This window comes from Polyodon spathula, chromosome 19 (genome assembly GCF_017654505.1).
Source record: "Polyodon spathula isolate WHYD16114869_AA chromosome 19, ASM1765450v1, whole genome shotgun sequence".
NCBI classification, from domain to species: domain Eukaryota; kingdom Metazoa; phylum Chordata; class Actinopteri; order Acipenseriformes; family Polyodontidae; genus Polyodon; species Polyodon spathula.
Genome location: NC_054552.1, coordinates 12496848 through 12518920, shown reverse-complemented (window position 1 = coordinate 12518920; position 22073 = coordinate 12496848). Strand labels below are relative to the sequence as shown.

At 42.3% G+C, this 22073-nt stretch overlaps 1 protein-coding gene and 1 long non-coding RNA gene across 5 annotated transcripts in view; both read right to left on the bottom strand.

The window, feature by feature from the left end:
- Nucleotides 1-3895: 3895 nt before the first annotated feature.
- On the bottom strand, nt 3896-14828 carry LOC121294435. 3 transcript variants are annotated; one of them, XR_005946789.1, is made up of 4 exons: nt 14732-14828; nt 9097-9153; nt 5925-6083; nt 3896-4141 (listed from the first exon to the last, which is right to left on the bottom strand). It is a non-coding gene; the product is annotated as an uncharacterized LOC121294435 (long non-coding RNA). The 3 variants fall into 3 exon arrangements; XR_005946790.1 differs by lacking the exon at nt 3896-4141 and adding an exon at nt 4376-4416; XR_005946788.1 differs by lacking the exon at nt 3896-4141 and having other exon boundaries at nt 4478-6083.
- Nucleotides 14829-19974: 5146 nt separating this feature from the next.
- LOC121294904 (tripartite motif-containing protein 44-like) overlaps nt 19975-22073 on the bottom strand; it is a 30038-nt gene continuing 27939 nt past the window's right edge. For both annotated transcript variants that reach the window (XM_041219084.1, XM_041219085.1), the window contains one exon: nt 19975-20384. In XM_041219084.1, the coding sequence (XP_041075018.1) occupies nt 20324-20384 (61 nt within the window). In that variant the 3' untranslated portion in view covers nt 19975-20323. The remainder of the gene's footprint in view (nt 20385-22073) is intronic.

The window sequence follows — 22073 nt, the reverse complement described above, 5'->3', positions numbered from 1 at the left end:
GTTAAATTTAAGGCAAATTGTCATTTTATAAGAGAAGGCAATTTACCTTCACTGTTTACCGTAATTTTGTGAAACACTAGCAGGAATGATTGATTGCTTTGCTAAAACCTAAAAGGTAAAAATCTAATTACTTAGGGCCTAAGAATGGCAGACATCTTCCTACTGCTCCCACACATAATAATGGGGTTGATACCTTATTTTTTAAAAGCTGACTTCTGGCTTTAGTAACACTCCATTGAGAAGGTGTTAACAAATGCCTTACACCTTCACAAATTGCACAGATTCTATAATTAACACAGGAGTGCGTCAAGTGAGTTCACAAAGACAAAGACACTACTGGGGGGGAAGCGAAGGAAGTAATGCAGTAACAGACTTCCTGGAAGGCAAGACAACAAAGTGGAACACCACACGGTACCCGAGGGTACCATTCTACCTCGGTCTCTCTCGCTCATATTACGTCATGAGGTATAATAGAAACATACATTAGAGTGTTTTGCTGCGACTGGGAGTTTTAAGTCTAATGCAAGGAAGTGGAAATCAAGAAACACATGTAATTCAAAGAATTTTCAAATCAATTCCAAATTGAGATAAATGTGATATACAGGGTGTGTATGGAGTTAGCATCAGCATTAGAACTAAAGTCTGTTGCAAGACATTGTTTTGTTGAAACAGTTGTGCCAAACTGTTTAAAATTTCATTTGTGAACAAGGTCAAATGTCTAAACTTTATTTGGGCTGGTATTTGGGTACTGGTTATTAAGAAAATAAATTAACAGACTCTCCAGCAGTCCTCGTCATTTATAGTTGATTCAATCAAGTCCAACACCACATTGTTAGTGGATGTTTTTACATTGCAAATGGTCTGTGATGTGACAAGTGTGTAGAGTTAAGAGATTTAAAATAATACCATAGATATTACAGTGCTGTGTATATATATATATATATATATATATACACACACACACACACAGAGTGAACCAAAAGTATTTGGACAGTGACACATTTGTTGTTTTGGCTCTGTATTCCAGCACTTTGGATTTGAAATAATGCAATGACTATCTGGCTAAAGACTGTCAGCTTTAATTTGAGGGTATTTTCATCCATATCGGATGAACAGTTTAGAAATTACAGCATGTTTTGTACATAGTCCCCCCATTTTAGTGTACCAAAAGTATTTGGACAGTTTAACATTACGTACAATAAAGTAGTCATGTTTAGTAGTTGGTCGCATATCCTTTCCATGCAGATTTTCCCTGGTGATGCTCTGCCAGGCCTGTTCTGCAGCCATCTTAAGTTCCTGCTTGTTTCAGGGGCTTTTTGCCTTCTCTGGTCTTCAGTATGTGAAATGCATGCTCAATTGAATTCAGATCAGGTGATTGACTTGGCCAGTCAATAATTTTCCACTTTTTAGCCCTGAAAAACTCCTTGGTTGCTATGGCAGTGTGTTTGGGGTCATTGTCCTACTGCATGATGAAGCGCCGTCCAGTGAGTTTGGAGGCATTTGGTTGTATCTGAGCAGACAAGAAGTTTCTGTACACTTCAGAATTCATCCTGCTGCTGCCGTCAGCAGTCACATCATCAATGAAGACAAGTGAGCCAGTTCCAGTTGCCTACATACATGCACAAGCCATAACACTACCTCCACCACGTTTCACAGATGAGGTGGTATACTTTGGATCATGGTCAGTTCCTTTTTTTCTCCACACTTTCCTCTTTCCATCACTCTGGTACAGGTTAGACTTCGTCTCATCTGTCCATAAGACTTTGTTCCAGAACTCTACAGACTCTTTTAAGTACTTTTTAGCAAACTGTAACCTGGACTTTCTGTTCTTGGGGCTTACTAGTGGTTTGCATCTTGTGGTGTACCCTCTGAGGTTCTGCTGGTGTGCTCTTCTGCGTATGGTAGTCTTTGACACATCTATGTCTACCTCCTGGAGAGTGTTCCTGATCTGTTGGACTGTTGTTAGGGGGGTTTCTTCACCATTGAAAGTATTCTTCAGTCATCCGCTATAGTGGTCTTCCTTGGTCTACCAGGTCGTTTGCCACTGCTGAGCTTACCAGTGCTTTCTTTCTTCTTAATGATGTACCAAACAGTTGATTTTGGCACACCTAATGTTTTAGCTCTGTCTCTGATCGATTTATTCTGATGTTTCTGCCTCATGATGGCCAGCTTTACTTGCATTGACACTTCTTTGGTCCTCATATTGTCAGACATCAGCAACAGACTCCAAAGGCAAATGCAAAGCCCAGAATCAAGACTAGACATTGACAGCTCTCTTGTGCATGCACTAACGATGCAGACAAACACACCAGCCTAATAAAAAACAGCTGTGAAGCCAATTGTCAAAATACTTTTGGTACCCTAAAATGTGGGGACTATGTACAAAATGTGCTGCATTGTCTAAACGGTTTAACAGTCTGCACTTTAACCCCATAATCATTGTATCATTTCAAATCCAAAGTGCTAGAATACAGATCCAAAACAACAAAAAATGTGTCACTGACCAAATACTTTTGGAGTTCACTATATATATATATATATATATATTATTGTTTTCTTTCATAATTTCATTACCAAACAATAAGATCAGCAGAAAATAAACTAAAATATCTGATTAGATAGACTGTCAATATCAAATTACAATTCCTGCAGTCAGTAAGTAAACATTAAGGTAGACTTTTATTTTATATTTTAATTTTATCAGATCAATTTTAACTGGTTTTAAAGTGATTGTAGCTAAATCACCACCTCTCATTATGTAAGTATCAATATTTATTGACTGATAAGCAGTTAGCCAGTAACATGCTACAACCAAACTGGTTCTTTTCAGTTTAAAACATTGTGCCTCAGCAGAATGGAACTTTATGGTAAAGGAATCCTGCAGCTACCAATCTCTGCTCTAACCAAGGAGTTTAAATGCGCCAAAGTCCGACTGGAAATGACATTAGTAGATTCACCCGACAAATGCGTAAGGGAGGCAGCACCTGTGTTGCAAACTGGAAGAAAATGGGCAGCAAAGAAAGCTGTGGAAGATACTAAGGCTGCCAGAATGGGTGATATTATGGGTCAAGTTCAGCATGGAAAAGGAGGTCTTGGTCTCAGTTCAGCTCCTCTTACTTGGCACAAGGCAACCCCAGCTCAACGGAGAAAGCTGGTAGTCAACGAGGTTCAAAAGCAGCAGGAGAGGATCAGGTGTGTAAAGACCATTTCCCAAGCCAAGCAGGGAGAATGGATAAGATGGGAGAGTGTGGAACAACGCAAGATTGGCTGGCAAGACCTATGGAACAGAGCAGGATCAGTTTCCTCATCAGATCAACATATGATGTTCTCCCATCACCACAGAACCTAAACCTCTGGTTGGGTGAGGATCCTTCATGTCCTTTGTGTTCATCACCTGCAACATTACTCTACATTTTTAATTACTCTACCTTTAAACTTCTAGTGAACACACCTATAAGTGAAAAATAATGCAGGGATACTTAACATCTACCAATAGTAAAATATAATAAATAGAAAATGTATTTCACTCACTCACTCTCACTTCCCCCGAGGCAGATTCTCACAATGACATGAAGCATCTTCCCCCAAGGCAGATTCTCACACTGACACACACACACACACACACACACACACACACACACACACACACACACCTTACCCCAAGGCAGATTCTCACACTGACAATAACACATATTCTCCCAAGGCAGAGGACAACCATGACAATAATAAATCTGTAAACATAAATATTAATTATTCCATACCTGTACATAATTATATATGGCCTTGTAGCAAAGTGGTGAGTGGATACAGGTGAGTGCAGTGCAAAGCGGATATAAAACAGACAGACAGTTACTTTCAGGTGCAAGGGTGTTTATTGAAATATGATTTGACAATGTCCAGAGCCTTATTGTAAACACCTGTAAATATTAAATGTTGGAGTTATACAGCAGTGTGTATCACTCGTAATTGTAATCCCCGGTTTTGACCCGCAACCAAAAGTCCAGTTTTACACACACCCATACTAAACACAAACATGAGACAATGAGTGATATTAGGTGCTACTGGTGTAATTACAGTTCTCCATGAAATTCAGGGGAATAAAGTGATGTCTGGGTTGATGCTGGCTTGCGCTACTGGTAGTCTGTTGAGACAAACAACAGTTACAGCTGACATTAACAAACACAAGACAAACACTCACAGTTTTTCAGCAACATTGTATTCCTTCAAGGTCAAATCCAATCATTTAAAAAGGAACAGATTATTTTGCTATGACCCCCTATTTATACCCACCCTCATGACCCCTTGGTTAATGAGTGCATTCACTTCTCCAATCCACGGATGCCACGCCGTTTCCCGTTCGAGTCATTGAGTTCGGGTACCGTAGCTCAGTTCCTTTTCTAGCCGGCCGACTTCCACCTACCCACGGGAATAAATTGTCATGCCTTTTAGTCCAGGGTACTCTGTTCCCTTTACATAGCGGGAGGGAGATCTAACACCAAGCATCATTCGATCTCTGTCACAGGCCCATATAATATTATTGTTAAACTGAATGACTATGAATGACCGCTTCTGTGAACTTCATTCTTGCAAACACATCTATATCTGTATTTTTTGGTTATGCAGTAAATAATAGCAAAACAGTATTACATTGTGAAAATGTAGGATGAAATTTTGAAACATAGCTCTTTGAATAATAGTCAAAATAAGAATATTCTGTAGAAAAACATGGCATCCTCTATTACTAATCTAAATTAAGTAAAACACTCAAACAATGCCTTCCTTATTAATACAGTTGGGACTGCATGTTGGAAATGCTACTGAATTAATAAGAGAGAAGCTTAAATAAATTATTTATTAAATAAAGGAAAAACCCAGAAAACGAAGAAAAAAAAAATCTTACAAATAAGATTACTTAATACTATAAAAGTATGTATGCATGTTTTGTTAAAATAGTAAGTAAAACTTTGCAAGTTTAAGCAAATAAGCACAGAATACCCCTTATTTTCTCTTTTTTTATTTTGTTTTGTTTTAAGGAACACCTCTTATAAAGCTTTTTAAATCTAAAAGTTTGTAAGTTAATATAATAAACAGCCAAAAGTAAAAAATAACCCTGCCTCCAAATGTAAACCAATCAATTGGAGAAATGTCATTGAAACAAAACCCCACCTCCTTTCCATAGTAAACCAATCAGATTGGAAACATGTTATTCTGTCTGCGGGGCAGATCTGGCCCTAGAACAAATAACTGAACTGAGCATGCAGTCCATGGTTATTTTTATACTGGCATCATTATAGAAATTACATGTTGCTCAGACTTGCTCACAGACAGCCCTAAAGGTGAAATGTAATGGCGACTTCATAAAGCATACCAAATATCCCTGAGTGCAGAAACTGCAATAAATGATGAATAAGAACATACATAACTAAATAAAACACATAACAAATGCAAATTGAGAGGGCAGAAAGTATTTACATTTTGGACAACCTATAGTAAATTAAATGGTTAACATATTCAAATGGCAGGCCTATTTCTATATACGATTCAAGTCTGTGAGAATTCTGAAAGAGGTTTAATTGTTCTGGATGTGATCATCACCCAACAAGTACCCTCTTCGGTGAATTCCTTCAGTCTGTTCTCCAGAATTGCCCATAGTGATCACTTTTCAGATGGTTCCTTGCAAAATACTGTATCAGTAACCTGTGCAGTCTTTGGAACAGGGCACCTGCTAATTAAGTCTGCTATCAGCCCTGTATTGAAGTCTTGTCAGCTCTGCTGTCGTAACCATTGCCATTGGCTTGCAGTAGGGAACTGCTATTTTTATATATTACTATACACGTATCAAGGATTCCATTTGCATAAAACAAATCATTGGGATCCTGTGAACAGGAAAGAAGGAATCTGAGCTGCAAATATACCTCCTGTACCTGCATGGGTATGGCCCCTTGCGCTGAGTTGTGTTTTGTTGTTTTGTTTGGCAGATGGAGACGTGGATGGGAGCTGACACAGCGGAGCCAGCAGGAATATTTGGAGCACCTGCTCTGCCATGTTGCAAGCCACTGGCACATCTCCACTGGAGCACCTTTCTGTGCACATGAAATTACAATTGGTTTTTCATTTTGAAACATGTTATAGTTGGGGAACTGTAACACGCCATGCCCACCCCCAAACCATTGTCGGATAGGGGGTAAAATCGGTTTATTAAACACTGACATTTTTTTAATTTACTTGTTTGTTTGGACATTCCCTCACTTCCACACCACTCACATCCTGGCAGAGCCTTTAAGACCTGACTTTTTTTAGTTCAGCCATCATCAAGTTTTAAGATCAACCATTAACTAGGAACCGAACAAGCACTTCTGAGCCTCCTCTCGTTTATGCATTTTCTGATGTTATAAGAGACCGCCTTTTTACATAAAAGACAGCATTTATCACCAAACTTATCACTGACAGCCACCTCGGAGTTTCAGCCTCTACTCTACAGTAGGGTCATATTTTTCTTTTGTAGTGGCTGTGTATGTAGTGTCCATGAGTGATGAGGAACAATGGCACTGGCTATGGTGAGGCACAGATTTGCACAGCAGACTTGCAATGCAGCTGAATAATGTAGACGTTTTGTGCTGTGCTTCACTGGGGACGACAGTGAGACCACCAAACTCATTTCACGTTGACCTGAACAGGACTAATACAGATCTCCATAGGGTAAAGGCAGCCAGTTAAGTCACCTAGCCCCACCTACAGGAAATAATATATATATATATATATATATATATATATATATATATATATATATATATATATATATATATATATATATATATATAATTGCTCATAGATCATTGCATTATTTCTAAACATTAAAGTGCATTTCCCCATTTAAAAATATTAAGTTAAGCATAGATATGTTTTCAAAAATGCATGCCTCACATGTGGCCTGGAACTGTAGTTACATCCTGCTTAGTTTGCATGCAAATAGCCTACTGGGAATCATACTGAATGAAAAAAGTAAAAATCTACAGAAATGCAGAATTTGCATTCTGGTTTTAAATGGGCAATACACTACTTCGTATACAGCTTATGGGTGTTGTATATATATTGTATTATACAGTATATCAGACATAATATAAAGATATCATCCATACTGTAAAGCTCTCCTGACAGACCCTGGTGCCTCTACTATATATAGATGTATCCAGTGTTGGGGGCAACACATTATATGCTACAAGTTGCTGTAATCTAATTACATTTTTTAGCAACTTAGTTTTTAGCATTTAATGGTCCTTTTTCAGAGGCAATGAAATGTGGTAACGGATTTGCCCATAATGTTACATTTATATGCCTCTTTTCTTCATTTGTTTTTTATGTGTATACAGTACATATATGTTTATATAAACATTATATGTGGATTGGTTATAAAATTGGTCTGATTTTGTAGTATTTTAGGATTTTATGTATTTGTAACACAGTGCTCTCCATGTATGTTTTTATAATCTAAATACTAATGTTTTTTATAGTCCAAAAATGTGTTTTTTTTTTAAATGTGTTTTGTATAATAGAAATGTTTATTTTTAATAATCTAAATAATGTTTTATACAAATTACTACATATTTTCATATATTATCCAAATAAGAAAAATGTAGAAATTAAGCCAAACCGTTTTGAACTCTGCAGATACATTTCTGCCAGTTTCACTTTGTGTCTTTTCATGAAAATAAACATGCAATATTGTACTCTGTGTACAAATATGCATTTTGAAGGAGTCCAAGACTTAAGGGTATCCATGGTTAGAATGGTGAAATGGTCTACCATTGCATAGGTTCATGCTATGTGAAGAGTTCTGTATCAGCTAATGTGAATCAGATGTAAACTGAAACCAGATGTTACAGTATGGAATTCTATATGATTAAGACAAATAATGTGCAAAGCCAAATTTAATACAAAACTTAGGGGAGACTATAGTTCAATGAATCGCTCGGGTTGAAAATGGACTAACAACTACCTGACCTACCGGTCCTGTTCTGAAACGATGTTCCCAGTTGAAGGTAATGGCTTTTTACCATTTTGACTGCAAGTTAGGTGACTACCATTATTCAACTAGAAGAATGGGTTGCAATAATTATGATCTTTCTGTATCTTGAATAACCAATGAATGTAAACAAATAACCGATGAATAACCAATGAATGTAAACAAATGTAACCATGTATGGACTATAAGAATAATCTTTCATTAATCAATAAACCATGTAATTCGAATAATTATAAAAGTAAAATGGTCTAATTCATTATAAATTAATAAAGTTACCACACCCTACAATTTGTTCAAAGTGGACATAATAATAAAATATGAGCCCTGCTGTTTAAATGTATTGTGTTTATTTTTAGAACGGGGTCTCCCCCTCCGCCCCTGTATCGTGTTATTTTGTCTTTGTATTATGATTTATGTATTGTATTTGTATATATATGATGGCGGGACCCTGTGTGTTTGTTTTTAAAAACCTCGTGGTAATGTGTGGCTGTCAGCTAGTGCGTTGTTAAACTAGTCGGCAGTCACACAATTAGTTATGATTTATTTATTGTGTTTGTTATTGTTTTGACGGCGAAAGCCACGGTTATTATTTTTGTATTTATTTACTGGATTTAAATATGACGACGTAGCCGCGTTTGTTTTGTTATTGTTTTGTTTTAATTTAGATGTGTTCTGGCAGAGACGGGATTGGCATCCCGTCCTCTGCCAGTTGCTAATTTTAAAACTTGTGCAGAATGTGGCTAAGGGGTAATGAGAGAATTGATACAGTTTAACCCCTTGGTTATAGTAAATCAAAGTCTGCACTCTGTGTGGGGTGTTCAAAGGAGGAATAAGAGCGATTGGTCGATTGACTGATTGATTGATTGATTGACTGACTGATTGATTGATTCATTTAAAAACTAAGAATATTTATAGGAACAGTGAAGGCGATTGCCCACCCTGACCTATTTGTGTTCGAGAGTTGTTTTGTGTATTTATTTTATTTGTGCTCTGTGAGCAAGTGGTTTTTGTTTAAATATTTTATTTATTTTTGTGTATTAAAGTAAAACGGCGCAAGCACCATTGCATCGTACCTGCAGTGGTTTGTTTCTGTTCCTCCTCCTGGCTTGACGTCACCGCAACGCCATTTCCTGTCACAAGTACACATTTAGATTAATGAAACAATAACAATCCAAAATACAGTAAGTGTTCAGCCCAGTACTGGAGAATGCATAACCCAGACATTTCTGCCACATCTCATAGGATGTACCATTGTTATTGGGGTGGACAATGAGGTTTTTATATCCAAATGTGCTGTAGAAAGTTATTTGCAGCAGTTTATTTTTTCAAGGATGACTATTATGGGTATTTACTTGATGCTGGCTGTGGTCAAATCAGCAGGGCTTCTTTTGTATAGTATCTGATCAGAATATTTAACATACAAAAAGCCAAGTTTGAAAAAGTAGCAACCATTTAAACATGCCTAAAAAGGGACAAATTAAAGAATAAACCTGAATTAAATAGTTGAGTTACACAACAGATAACTGAGGCATATCTTTCCCTGCCATCATTCTAAAGCACAAAGTCTTGTAGTAACTGATAGAAAATCTAATATTTATTCAAAGGTTGTTCCTTAGTAAAATATAACAATGAGATGGCATAGGTGCTAAGCTAACTTTGATTGTGTCTTGTGTAACTAAGCTATCTTCAGTCTTTTATGGCCTATGGATGTTTGACATATGCAGGTTTTTGTGTACAGTTTAAAATGCAGATTTAAGCAGAGAGTGATGCTATTTACAAAAATATTTCTGGTGTCTGAAAAATATGCATTCAAAAGTAGGCATTAACATAAATGTTAGCTTGCGTAAGTTCAGGAGGCGTGTAGCAAGGGGGTTTCCAATTTCCTGTCAATTAGTTCCTATTTACTATTTAAGCCCTGATCACTTGTACCTTTTGCTGTCTAGTGTTTCGTTTTTTTGTGTAGCACACGCTCAGACGTATTTCTCCGCTAATCTACACTTCGTTGCCTTTTACTGGAGGTCAATTCTCTGCGCAGCGCTACCAAGATATTATCATATATTTTCCTACCTGCTCCGGTGCTGTTTCTCATCATTCAGCTTCCCCATTCGGCTGCAGGAGCTCCAGCGTTAGTCTTTCCTGCTCTTTCCAGTCTCCAGCCTAGCAACAGCACCGTTCAAACCGCAGCTTCATTTCTCATCTCGTCCGCGTCTTTATTAGACAAACTGGCCCTCCACTAAAATCTCTAAAGCTCCTTCAACGACATCGACATTCCCGTCGTCAGCGTTTGCCTTGCCATTGCTCCTTTATTTAATCCACCATAAAAATCTGTCAGCTGAACATTCCTTTACTTTTCGCTTGCAATCAAGCGCACCTCCTCCGCTCCCAGAGCCTGCAAATTTACTGTTCCTTCATAGGATCCTGCCCTGCACTGCGAGCTCCGTACCTCAGTACAGCAATCTTCTGGCTTGCTTACCGCTGGGCTTTTACAACCTGCGAGGGCTCATTCAACTCTCCGAATTGTGACATCTAAATACTGCGTTAACGTATTCATATACATGACTGACTGTCCTAAAACATGTAACGAAGATATTAAAATCTAAAAGAGTACGCAATTGTTGTTCTGCACTGACAAGGATTTTAATCACAATAACCAAATATTCTACCCGGCTTCACTCAAGCCAATGGTTAATTCTAATCACAACCGCTAGATGGCAGTGTAACACCACAAATTTTACACAGTCTCTAAGCTGGTTTGCTATCGCTGTGAAGCTCACATGCTCCAGCTTTTCTACACATCCTGCAGTTTGTCGTCATTCCGAGGGATTTACAGGAGACCCCCTCCTCCTCAACCTTTTGTAGCAACTGACATTCTCCAATTTCAACAGTTCCCCTCTTCAAGGGCCTGGTCATGAAGCAACCTTACTCAGCTGTTGAGATGTTCAGTATCTACCATCATAGTAACGTCCTGCTTTCCTGCATCACGCATCCATTCCTGCGACTTATTCCTGTTCCCAGATTCGTGTTTCCTCATCTGGCACTGCTCCTCCGGTCCGACCAGCTTCCTCAAAAGTCATCATTTCATCAACGCGAGCCGCTAGTCAGTCATGGAACCATGTCCTACAATTTATCAATGTTCCAGTCAGTGTCCTCCTACCCCCAATAGACAATAAACTGCTTCCGACCAATCAATAGGTTTTGCAGACGCCTCGGAGCAACACATTCTTCATCCTCTCTGGTTCTGCAGCAGTCTCAGATCTCTGCAATCTTCATCTCTGCCCAAATCTCTGTTCTCACAGCTGGGCCTCTGCACACTACTGATAGCACTCCATTGTTTTCTTCCTCAGGCCTCTGCTCTGTTCAGTAGATCCCGCTACTGTTAATTGTTCCTCACTACAGCAGATCTCCACTCCCTCTTCAGATATGTTCACCACCGCAGCTGCAAAGTCGCTCTAGTTTACTGTTGAAGTCTGCAGCTGCACTTCTCCAGAGCCAACAATGCTCCAGCCTTCCTCCAATACGCAGATCGTGGCAGTATTCCCACAATCAAGGCTAACGCTATTCTCCCTCTAATCAAAATACGGGGCACTTCTTCAGCAATCCTATTCCTCCCAAATGTTACAGCATTAATACTTGGTTTGAGATGTGGTATGAGACTTGAAATCTGTCTTGATTATGAGTTAAGGATTTCCACTATTAAGATAATAACTGGCATTGCGAAACCCAAATCTCTGAATGTGAATTTTCCATTTCAAGCAGACATGATAGTAGCAAACAGCTGATCGATCCTGTATTAACTAACACATAGGAAGGCGGCATCTCATCTTTACCCTCATTTCTAGAACATGGGGCGCAAAGGAGCCGTGCTTCCCCAGTAGCCGATTCATGTTAGCCGATTAGCCCTCAGTTCCAGCTCTTCTTCTGCCTCTACTTTCGGTATCCAAGTTCAGTCAGTTGGTCCCATTTGATTCCACAACCCCCATCCAGAATCCTCATCTTCTCCAGATGCTATTTAACTGAAACCTACTCTCTGTAACCCCCTTCAATCTGCTCAGCATTACATGTCTGCAACCCTCCACCTTGTTCAAGCTCCTATTCTACTGCCTGCTCAGCGTCTTCAATCCCCTGCTCCCAGATTCGAATAGTCATAGCCCTTCAATCAAAACCTGGCTCTCATGGTCCGTGCTAGGGATCCTCTCCAACTCCCTCCAGTCTCTCCATATTCAGCATTCTGTCTGACCCTCTGTGGGATTCTTAAGAGCTTTCCCCCTGCCTCACCTTCCCGTCTGTCTATATCAAAATATAAAGTTTACAAACGAGAGGAGGCCATTCGGCCCATCTTGCTCGTTTGGTTGTTAGTAGCTTATTGATCCCAAAATCTCATCAAGCAGCTTCTTGAAGGATCCCAGGGTGTCAGCTTCAACAACATTACTGGGGATATTCTACATTTGCTAATTTCCACTCTTCTGAAAAGCCACTTCTCTCCCTACAATGATTTACCCATGGAGATCAGCTGCATCTTTGCCACCTTCCATGCTTACTCCATCACTTGGCTGCATACCTCAGGACGGCTCAATTCAGCGCAGTCAGTCCACTCACACGTCAAGTATCAAGTTCCCTATCCCCCTTTTCAAGGCATCTCCACAGCAGGAGCCCCCCCCACTCCCTCCTCAGACCATCTGTTCATTGATTCATCTCACTCCTATCATCACTCGTCTCGTCTCAAGCAGACCTCCCTCCATTCCTCCGCCCTTGCCCCCCAAGCAGGCCTCTTTCCTGTCCACCCTCGCCTCATGAGTAGGCCTCCCTTCTCAACTCCACCCTCTCCTCCAGAGCAGGCCTCCCTCCTTGCCTCCTTGCATGGCTCTCTCCTCTCCACCCTCTCCTCTGAGCAGACCTCCCTCCTCTCCACCCTCTCCTCCAGAGCAGGCCTCCCCCCCTCGACTCTCCCCTTCCCCCCCCCAGCCTGATCACGAAGGTGGGGGAGCTGGTCCTCCTCTGCAGTGGATTCCTACATTCATTCATCCTTCCCTGATATAGTTGCTGCTCCTTCTAAAAATGCTAGAATCATCTCTACTCTTCGGAAAGGCTGCTTCTTCCCCTACGAGCATCTACTCATGGAGACCATCTGCCTCACAGTCTTCTTGGCTTACTCCGAAGCTCCGAATTCACAGTTCCCTCAGCTTCTTGCTTCCCCTCTGTGGATATTCATTTATGTGACCTCTCTTCTATTTCCAACTCCTATTTTCTTATTTGGCTGCACACTTCAAAGACAGACCAACTCCGGTGCAGTCAATTAATTCAGCTTTCAAGGACAAAGTCTGCTCTCTGCCCTTTCAGCAATGACAAGGTATCTCTCATGCAGGAAGCCCTGCCCCCCCCCCCCCCCCCCCCGGACCCTCTCTTCATCAATTCTTCCAGATCCATTGTCACTTGTCTCTGGTTCTCAACCCACCTCTCCACCCTCCTCTCCAGGACAGGCCTCCCTCCTCAGCTATTTACCCTGTGCCTTCCATATCGGTGCAGCCACCTCCGCTTCAAGGGCCAGCATCAATCAGAGCCTGATCAAGACCATGTGGCACGGTCTTGTTCTGCAGTGGATTATTATGTTCATTCATCTCCTTCTGACATAGTTGCAGCCCATTCCAAAATTGCTAGTATGCCTGAAGTGGGGGCTACCTGTCTGCCGGAGCCACTAGAGGTTTTCCCCTAATTAGCTTCAAAGGGTTTTTTCCTCTCCACTGAGCAGCAGGTATACACATAGTCATATCCTACTAAATTTACTAACCATCCTCCTGTTTGTCCCGTTTGTCCTTCTAGTCTTTTGTTTATGTTATGCTCTGGCATGTGCTCTTTTGTTTGTCTCACGGTGTGGGTGATTTGGTGGAGTGCCGGGGGTCCATCCTTTGGGGGGCAAGTGATCTCACTTCCCCGACCTCAGGGCATGGCTTCAGCTAACCCTAGACCTTCAGGGGGGTTCTCACCGTGTGAGTCAGAGCGGACCCCCGGCCACACTCTGTTCTTTCGCAGCTCCTGCGCTTATCTTGCCTCACTCAAGGCGGTTCTATACTCTGTCTCAGTTCGGGACGTGGCTACTCATGCTCGAGTCCCATACTACCTTCTGTGCATTTTTCTTATCTCAGGTCCCAGGGAGCGTGAAGTCTCGGCCAGTTGGGGGTTTAATGAGCGCCCCTTTACAGAAGTCTCAGATGCTGGGTACCTCTCCCTCTCTATCTCCTTTCGTGTCCTAGTCTTCCGGGACCATCTTCCTCTGAGGGGCGGCTCCACGAGTCATAACCCTCATATATGTTTTCGGTTGCTAGGTCCGTCGGCCCTGAGCTTGTGTCGGCATCGCTGCCCTCAGTCAGTGATCACTTTCTGTCCTAGCTTCCATGTCCAGCTTCGCTGGTCTGCTACTAGAGTGGGCCTCGCCTGCTCTTCTATCCTAGGTCCGGTCCTTTCTAGCTGGCACTCTGTCCTACTAACCACTCCTTTCTGCTTCTTCTGCCCTATCTCTACCCCTATCTCTACCCCCAGCTCACGCCTTGTGAAAAACTTATTAAGAATATATGTACATCAATATATGAATGCATATAGGTAACATATAATGGTTACATTGCATTTATTTATAATATATTGAAAATATGTGTTCTTTCTGTATGGGTGGCTTTAAGTTATACTGTGGTTTTAGCGACAACAACAGCGACAGACCTTTGGGAGGTAATAGCAGTGCCGGACCCTCGGGAGGCGATGGCGGCGGCGGTCCCTCGGGAGGCGATGGAGGCGATGGCGGACCCTCGGGAGGCGATGGCGGCGATGGCGGACCCTCGGGAGGCGATGGAGGCGATGGCGGCGGCGGACCCTCGGGAGGCGATGGAGGCGATGGCGGACCCTCGGGAGGCGATGGAGGCGATGGCGGACCCTCGGGAGGCGATGGCGGACCCTCGGGAGGCGATGGAGGCGATGGCGGCGGCAGACCCTCGGGAGGCGATGGCGGCGGCGGACCCTCGGGAGGCGATGGAGGCGATGGCGGACCCTCGGGAGGCGATGGCGGCGGCGGTCCCTCGGGAGGCGATGGAGGCGATGGCGGACCCTCGGGAGGCGATGGCGGACCCTCGGGAGGCGATGGAGGCGATGGCGGCGGCAGACCCTCGGGAGGCGATGGCGGCGGCGGACCCTCGAAAACCGATGGCGGCGGCGGACCCCCGGGAAGCGATGGCGGCGGACCCTCGGGAGGCGATGGCGGCGGACCCTCGGGAGGCGATGTCGGCGGCGGACCCTCGGGAGGCGATGGCGGCGGCGGACCCTCGGGAGGCGATGGCGGCGATGGCGGACCCTCGGGAGGCGATGGCGGACCCTCGGGAGGCGATGGCGGTGATGGCGGACCCTCGGGAGGCGATGGCGGCGATGGCGGACCCTCGGGAGGCGATGGCGGTGATGGCGGACCCTCGGGAGGCGATGGCGGCGATGGCGGACTCTCCGGAGGCGATGGCGGACCCTCGGGAGGCGATGGCGGCGGCGGCGGACCCTCGGGAGGCGATGGCGGCGGACCCTCGGGAGGCGATGGCGGCGGACCCTCGGGAGGCGATGGCGGCGGCGGCGGACCCTCGGGAGGCGATGGCGGCGGACCCTCGGGAGGCGATGGCGGCGGCGGCGGACCCTCGGGAGGCGATGGCGGCGGCGGCGGACCCTCGGGAGGACCCTCGGGTGGCGATGGTGGCGGCGGACCCTCGGGAGGCGACGGGGGACAAATGCAGTGTTTGCTGAGGTTGGCCCAGCTGTTGTCCTGTAGACTCCACTGGCTGCGGCACTTCTCTCTCTCACGCTGGAGACAGCGGGGCTTGTCACATTACAATTACAATACTTCCTGAAAGTTTTGTTGAAAAACATTGATAATTGGGCAAATTACAAGACGTCGTTTCACCTGAGTGATTGCAATGACAGATAATACACGTTTATTCTCAGGGTCTTTATAAGCAATACTCAAAGCAATTTTCTCAAAATAAATGTTTAAAATTAAAATAATAGTAAAAATAATTAAAGTGCTTTTTTATCATGTCAACACGATCCTGATCCTTAAAGGGTTAAGGCTGCCCCATGCACATCGTGGGAGGGTTGAAGAGAAACCGATGGAGGGCAAAGGCCGTGCGTTACAATGGGGCCTCGCCCTGGGAGGCCTACCAGGCCAAATTCAAGATGGCTGCTCTAGCAAATAGCTGGAGCCCCGAGAAGAAAGCAAGCTGCAGCACTGGAGACAAGCACTCCAATTGCTACTAGTTTTTAGTCCTGAAGAGCTCTGAGATTTCGAGGCCCTCTCCACTGCCCTCAGCCGCCACTTCGTTAGGGTGGAGCCTACTCCAGTGCCTCGCTACCCACTTACGAGCCAGCGGTGAGGAGCTTGGGGTTCTGGCCGTCTACACACTGTATTTGGCACAGCGGGGCTATCCGGAGTACAGTTTTGTTTTCTTCAATAAAAATGTTCCTTAGTCAGGCACCGGTTTTTGGTTTCATACCTGCGCAATAAAGTAGACAAATCCCCAGCGTTTTGGCTTGGCTAGTTTAACGAAAAATAGTGACACAATTTTTCATCAATTGATGTCCACTCAGCAGGTTCACCAGAATAGGTTGCTAGGGCTCTGTCACAGATTGTAAGGTTGTGCTGCAACCAATAGTTTAGTTGGCAGAGAATCCTCTACTGCCAGGGTTAGGGACAGTGTAAGAAGATGACAGTGCCGAATTTCCTGTTTGTAAGAATCTTTCTAACACACCGCTTTGCCGCTTCCATTCTTCTTCTTCGCGTTTCTTGTGTTTATGCTTTGCCGCCCCAGAAAGACACAGCATTTGTTGTATTCAAGCAAAATCAAACTGATTGACCTGGAATTTACTTGTGTTTCTGAGCGCAACAATTATAGGTTCTGGGTCAATTTTCTGTGAACACAACAAAAGTTGTTCCCTTTCTCTGACAGATTTTCTTTTGGTTTGTTTTTTTGTGCTCCACAAATGTTATACAATGACTACTGCTTTCTGTGCTCCTAACTCTGTCAGCTCTGGGCTACGTGATTTTTCGGTAAAATTCGGAATAAATCTGAAATGCGGAACGCTACTCATCTAATCTGTCTCTAGAAAGTTAATGAAGTCTAGTTAATAATAATAATAATAATAATAATAATAATAATAATAATAATAATATGTTAACTATTTTAAACAGTGTGTGAGTCTTTGCAAATGATTATTATAATATGTTAATTTACAGTGACTTCCAGCTTCATTTTTTACAGAATTCTGATGTACGCCTCGCTGCCCTCTTCCTGGGGTCTCTGCATTGGTTGGTTGTGAGGGAGGGAACTGATCTTGCAGTGGCTTTATTGATGTTTTAAGGCTCTTAAACTTCTCCCTGATGAATAAGTGGTACCATACGGTCACTTCATTCCACTGGATGGGCTCAAAACATTTTTAATGTTGCTGATTCGTGAATGTGCAACACTTTGTAATGAAAGGTGTTGAAAATCTAGAAACTAGAAACATACATAATCAATGTCTTTTAAAGCCAAGAAAAATAATCTCAGATGAAGATTTCATTGTGACATTGCTATTTTTTAGAATAATTTTTTTCCAACTTTCTTTTTTTTTTTGCAGTGCAGTCTATAATCCCCCAATCTACACAGAAACAGACTCACACACAGTCTACACCCCCAATCTACACAGAAACAGACTCACACACAGTCTACACCCCCAATCTACACAGAAACAGACTCACACACAGTCTACAACACCCAATCTACACAGAAACAGACTCACACACACACTCTACACCCCCAATCTACACAGAAACAGACTCACACACAGTCTACACCCCCAATCTACACAGAAACAGACTCACACACAGTCTACAACCCCAATCTACACAGAAACAGACTCACACACACACTCTACACCCCCAATCTACACAGAAACAGACTCACACACAGTCTACACCCCCAATCTACACAGAAACAGACTCACACACAGTCTACACCCCCAATCTACACAGAAACAGACTCACACACAGTCTACACCCCCAATCTACACAGAAACAGACTCACACACAGTCTACACCCCCAATCTACACAGAAACAGACTCTCACACAGTCTACACCCCCAATCTACACAGAAACAGACTGACACACACACTCTACACTCACCAATCTACACAGAAACAGACTCACACAGTCTACACCCCCAATCTACACAAAAAGAGACTCACACACAGTCTACATGACTGGCCAACAAACAAAACGGACAACACTAAACAAGACAGTGGACAAACCCAACAAAAAAGTGCCGTGCTGGCACTTCCACCACGCTGTAGCAATTGTTACACTTTTAATCTGCTCCTTCTCTCTCCCATTCTCCACTCATGAACACACAACCTCAAGTGTGTGAAAACATGTAGCTTTTATGCAGCTGTACCGTGATTCGATTGCTAATCAATCATTCAACTGGCGTCTTGGTACAACTGCACGTGAATTAATAAAAGTGCAATTCCCCGTGCTCACATATTATTTTACCTGAACGTGAAGTGCTGTGCAATCCTCGTGCCTAAATACAAATATACATTTTAAACACTTGTGCTCATAACCCATATTTATATCCCATGTATTTTATACATAAACACCAACATTAACACACTACATACAACATAAAACACTAATAAACATAAAGGGGGGGTGGGGGAGAGACTCCGCCACAGGTTCTAAAAAGACTCCACCATAGGCTCTTTTTGTTTGTTTTGTTTGTTTTTTACATATACAGTTTGATTGGAAAAACTTCACTCACTGACATTTGAACCAAAGTATGTATCCCAAAACCAGATTGTTAAGACAGGTGTTATGCAGATTTCTGTAACATTACCCCATAGAATTCTGTATCCCCACATTATTCCATGCTTGTGCAGATGCACTTTTTAAAAGATCGCTGGACATGCACGTAAGATATTTCTGTACTCGAGTTCCGTTGTGTTCTCAAACACTGTCATTGAGTTCTGCTGCAGCTTGCAACAAATATTGTAAACAAAACAAAACTAATTCTGTGGCAAAATTTACCACCACTGATTTTCTAGATATACAGTACATTCAGCCTCCTGTGTTGGTCAATATGTGAAACTCTTATACAATTAACATTATACAACTTTTCTTTTAAAACACATTTTCATTGTATTACATATAAATACTGTTCAGAAACATCATGCGTTCACGTCCAGTGGTCTCTGAATACAGCTGTGTCGGCATGGCAACATCACAGGTACAGAATTCCAAAGGGTACAGACATCTACCATATGTAACATCTGAACCTACTTGAATGCCAACACTTTTGGTAAGTTCTCTGCTCTTGCGAAAAGGGCATTTTCTTTAATGAAGCAAGTCGAAACCCACCCGATCAACAAAAAACTGTAATTTTGACTACACAACAATGTACAGGCATGTTTGTTTTTTACTATTTATCTGGACTATTGTGGAGCTATCGTTTACAGTGAAAAATGTTTGAGCACCTTCTATATATTACCTTCTTCAACCTTTTTCAACTTCCTTGTTTGTTTGAACTGTTGCCTTTTTATTCAGTAAATCAGGAAAAGTCGAAGTCGAGCTGTGCTACAGGATTTAACGTAGGCTTCAGTTTTTTCCAGTTTTATTCTGAAATGTATTTAGCACACTACCTACAGTTTAATCATTCAGTTGTTCATAATAACTTCAAACTGAGAATTATACCTGTTATAAAAGGGTGGAGGGCTAGTTTTAAAGACTATAATGTATTTAAAGGTGTGTGTATGTGTGTGTGGCTGTTTGTTCAGGGGTAGGGGGCCTGCAAGTACATGCCTAGGGCCCAGTGATTGGTTAATCCGGCCCTGTATACACAGTTAACATTCAGAGACTAAAACAGGAATTACAAAAATGAGGACAGCAGAATAGCCCACAAGCCCTTGAAGAGGTTAAACGTTTATTTAACAAGTATGATATAAGCTAGAGAGAATAACTTTTTTTAGGTCAAGCTCTACATCCGCTTAGCAAAGCGATGTAATTTGGATAAATGTGTGAATGCCCGTCATTGGATTAAAATGACTGACTAAAGATACATTCCAAATTGAAAAGAAATATTCACTGAGCAGCATCGAATTTGAAAAGGTTATTCCATCTCTCAACGCTTGTGTAAACGATATTAAATAACTCTTTGCAATTCAGAGAGTATTCCTTAAAGGTGTAAGAATTTTTAACTATGAAGCAGGGAGCAGCCGCGGCTCCAGGGCACAGAGGAGGGCATGGCTCTGTGTTAGGGGGCGTGGTTTGATGATGACCCTGCGCTGCCTGGGGGGTCACGCCGGGACTCCTTCCTGTTGGACAAATCAGAAAATGAGCATTTCAAATCAACTTCATTTATTTAATTAAGAATAACAGCAACACTAACAATATGTATCAATAGAAACACTAACCAAATAATGTCATAAATCATACCTGTCATGCACTATTCATTATATACAGTAGGTCTCGAATGTGCAGTTTTGAAAGAAACACATGCTATAGCAACCATACATTTTTATGTTGGTACTATAGCTATGGGCAAAAGTTTTGCATCACCTAGAATTTTAGGTTTGAGACATAAGAAAAAAAACTACATGAACATAATTTAGAACATGTAATCAAAGAAAATGATATCGCAAAAGTCTACCAGACGACATAATAGCGGTACAGTATTTCATGTTAGATTTTAACATTTTTGTCAGGTTTACTTCAGTATATGGAAAACTACAAAGCGGTATGTAATTCAATATGTTAAGGTAATAGTATTCAGCAGATTTCATTTGAAGCAAAACGAGTTAATTATATAGGGTGATGCAAAACCTGTCTCCATAGCTGTACACTGAGTTAAAGAAAGCGTTCTCCTTCTGCCTCCTGGGATTCTGTTCCTGCTTTATTTCCGAGGTCATTTTACCCCAGCAGGGGGTGCATAGCATGTCAGTCATTAGGGGAAAAAACAGGTTGGTTACTCACAGCTCTCAGAGTCATGAATATATTCTATAATCTCATTGTGTTTTCCCTGTGAGTTTATTAGGGTAGCACATACTATGAACTCACTCTGATATCTAGACTGTTCTTGAAATAGTCCACATAGCAGAAAATCGGCTAACCTATTCACCCTTCCATGAATCTAACCTTATTTATTTGTCAGCCAGCACACTGACCTTGTCCTTGGATACAATAACATGCCATGTATATAGTACCATACCAGTTTCAATTATATATCATCCTTCATGAATGATTCACTTACTTTGCAGACTAACAAATTAAGAAAAGTGCAAGAATGCTGGCTAAGCAGATGTTTCAGGAGGAAAACTGCTTCAATACTCAAGAAGAACCTGACACTGAATGCCAATGTTTGGGGGCACAAGATCTAAACATCCTGGTAGCATAGATTTTTAATCCGCTCATCTCAAAGTTCAGGCTGGAATAATGGTACAGACCAGACCAATAGCCAACACTTTAAGTGAGGTTAAATGCACCTGTCCGGTAGAGTCCTCTGTAGAATGATGAAGAGAAACAGTATCTGCTGAATTTTGCCTGTTACTCCCTGTGGAATCCCCAGGAGAGACCAGTTTTGCAATCCAGGAAGCTGCACTCCCCTGACTGTATGACTCAAGATGGACACCATGCAGCCATGTCTTTACCAGCTGAGCCACTAGGGATCCTCTTTGAGGTCCCAGTTTTAAGATGATTTTCAGAATGAACCAACAGTTGTTTAGGTGGGTATTTGCCTACCCCTCACATTCTGAACTACAGGTCTAGGTGCACTCTAACAGGGTCACAGACAAGCCCTTCCTCTAGCAGGGTGATGCACCCTTACAGGGTTACAGTCAAGCTGCTCAGCTTCACTGGCATGTCTGTCAGCAATGATGAGAAGCCGTCTTCTGGTAAAGACTGGCAAGCCCAGAGGTCAACCTGTACAGTGCTGGTCGTCCACACAAAATTGAATATATTGAATATATTTTAACAGGATTCATCACATGTTTGTGGGTGCTCTAATG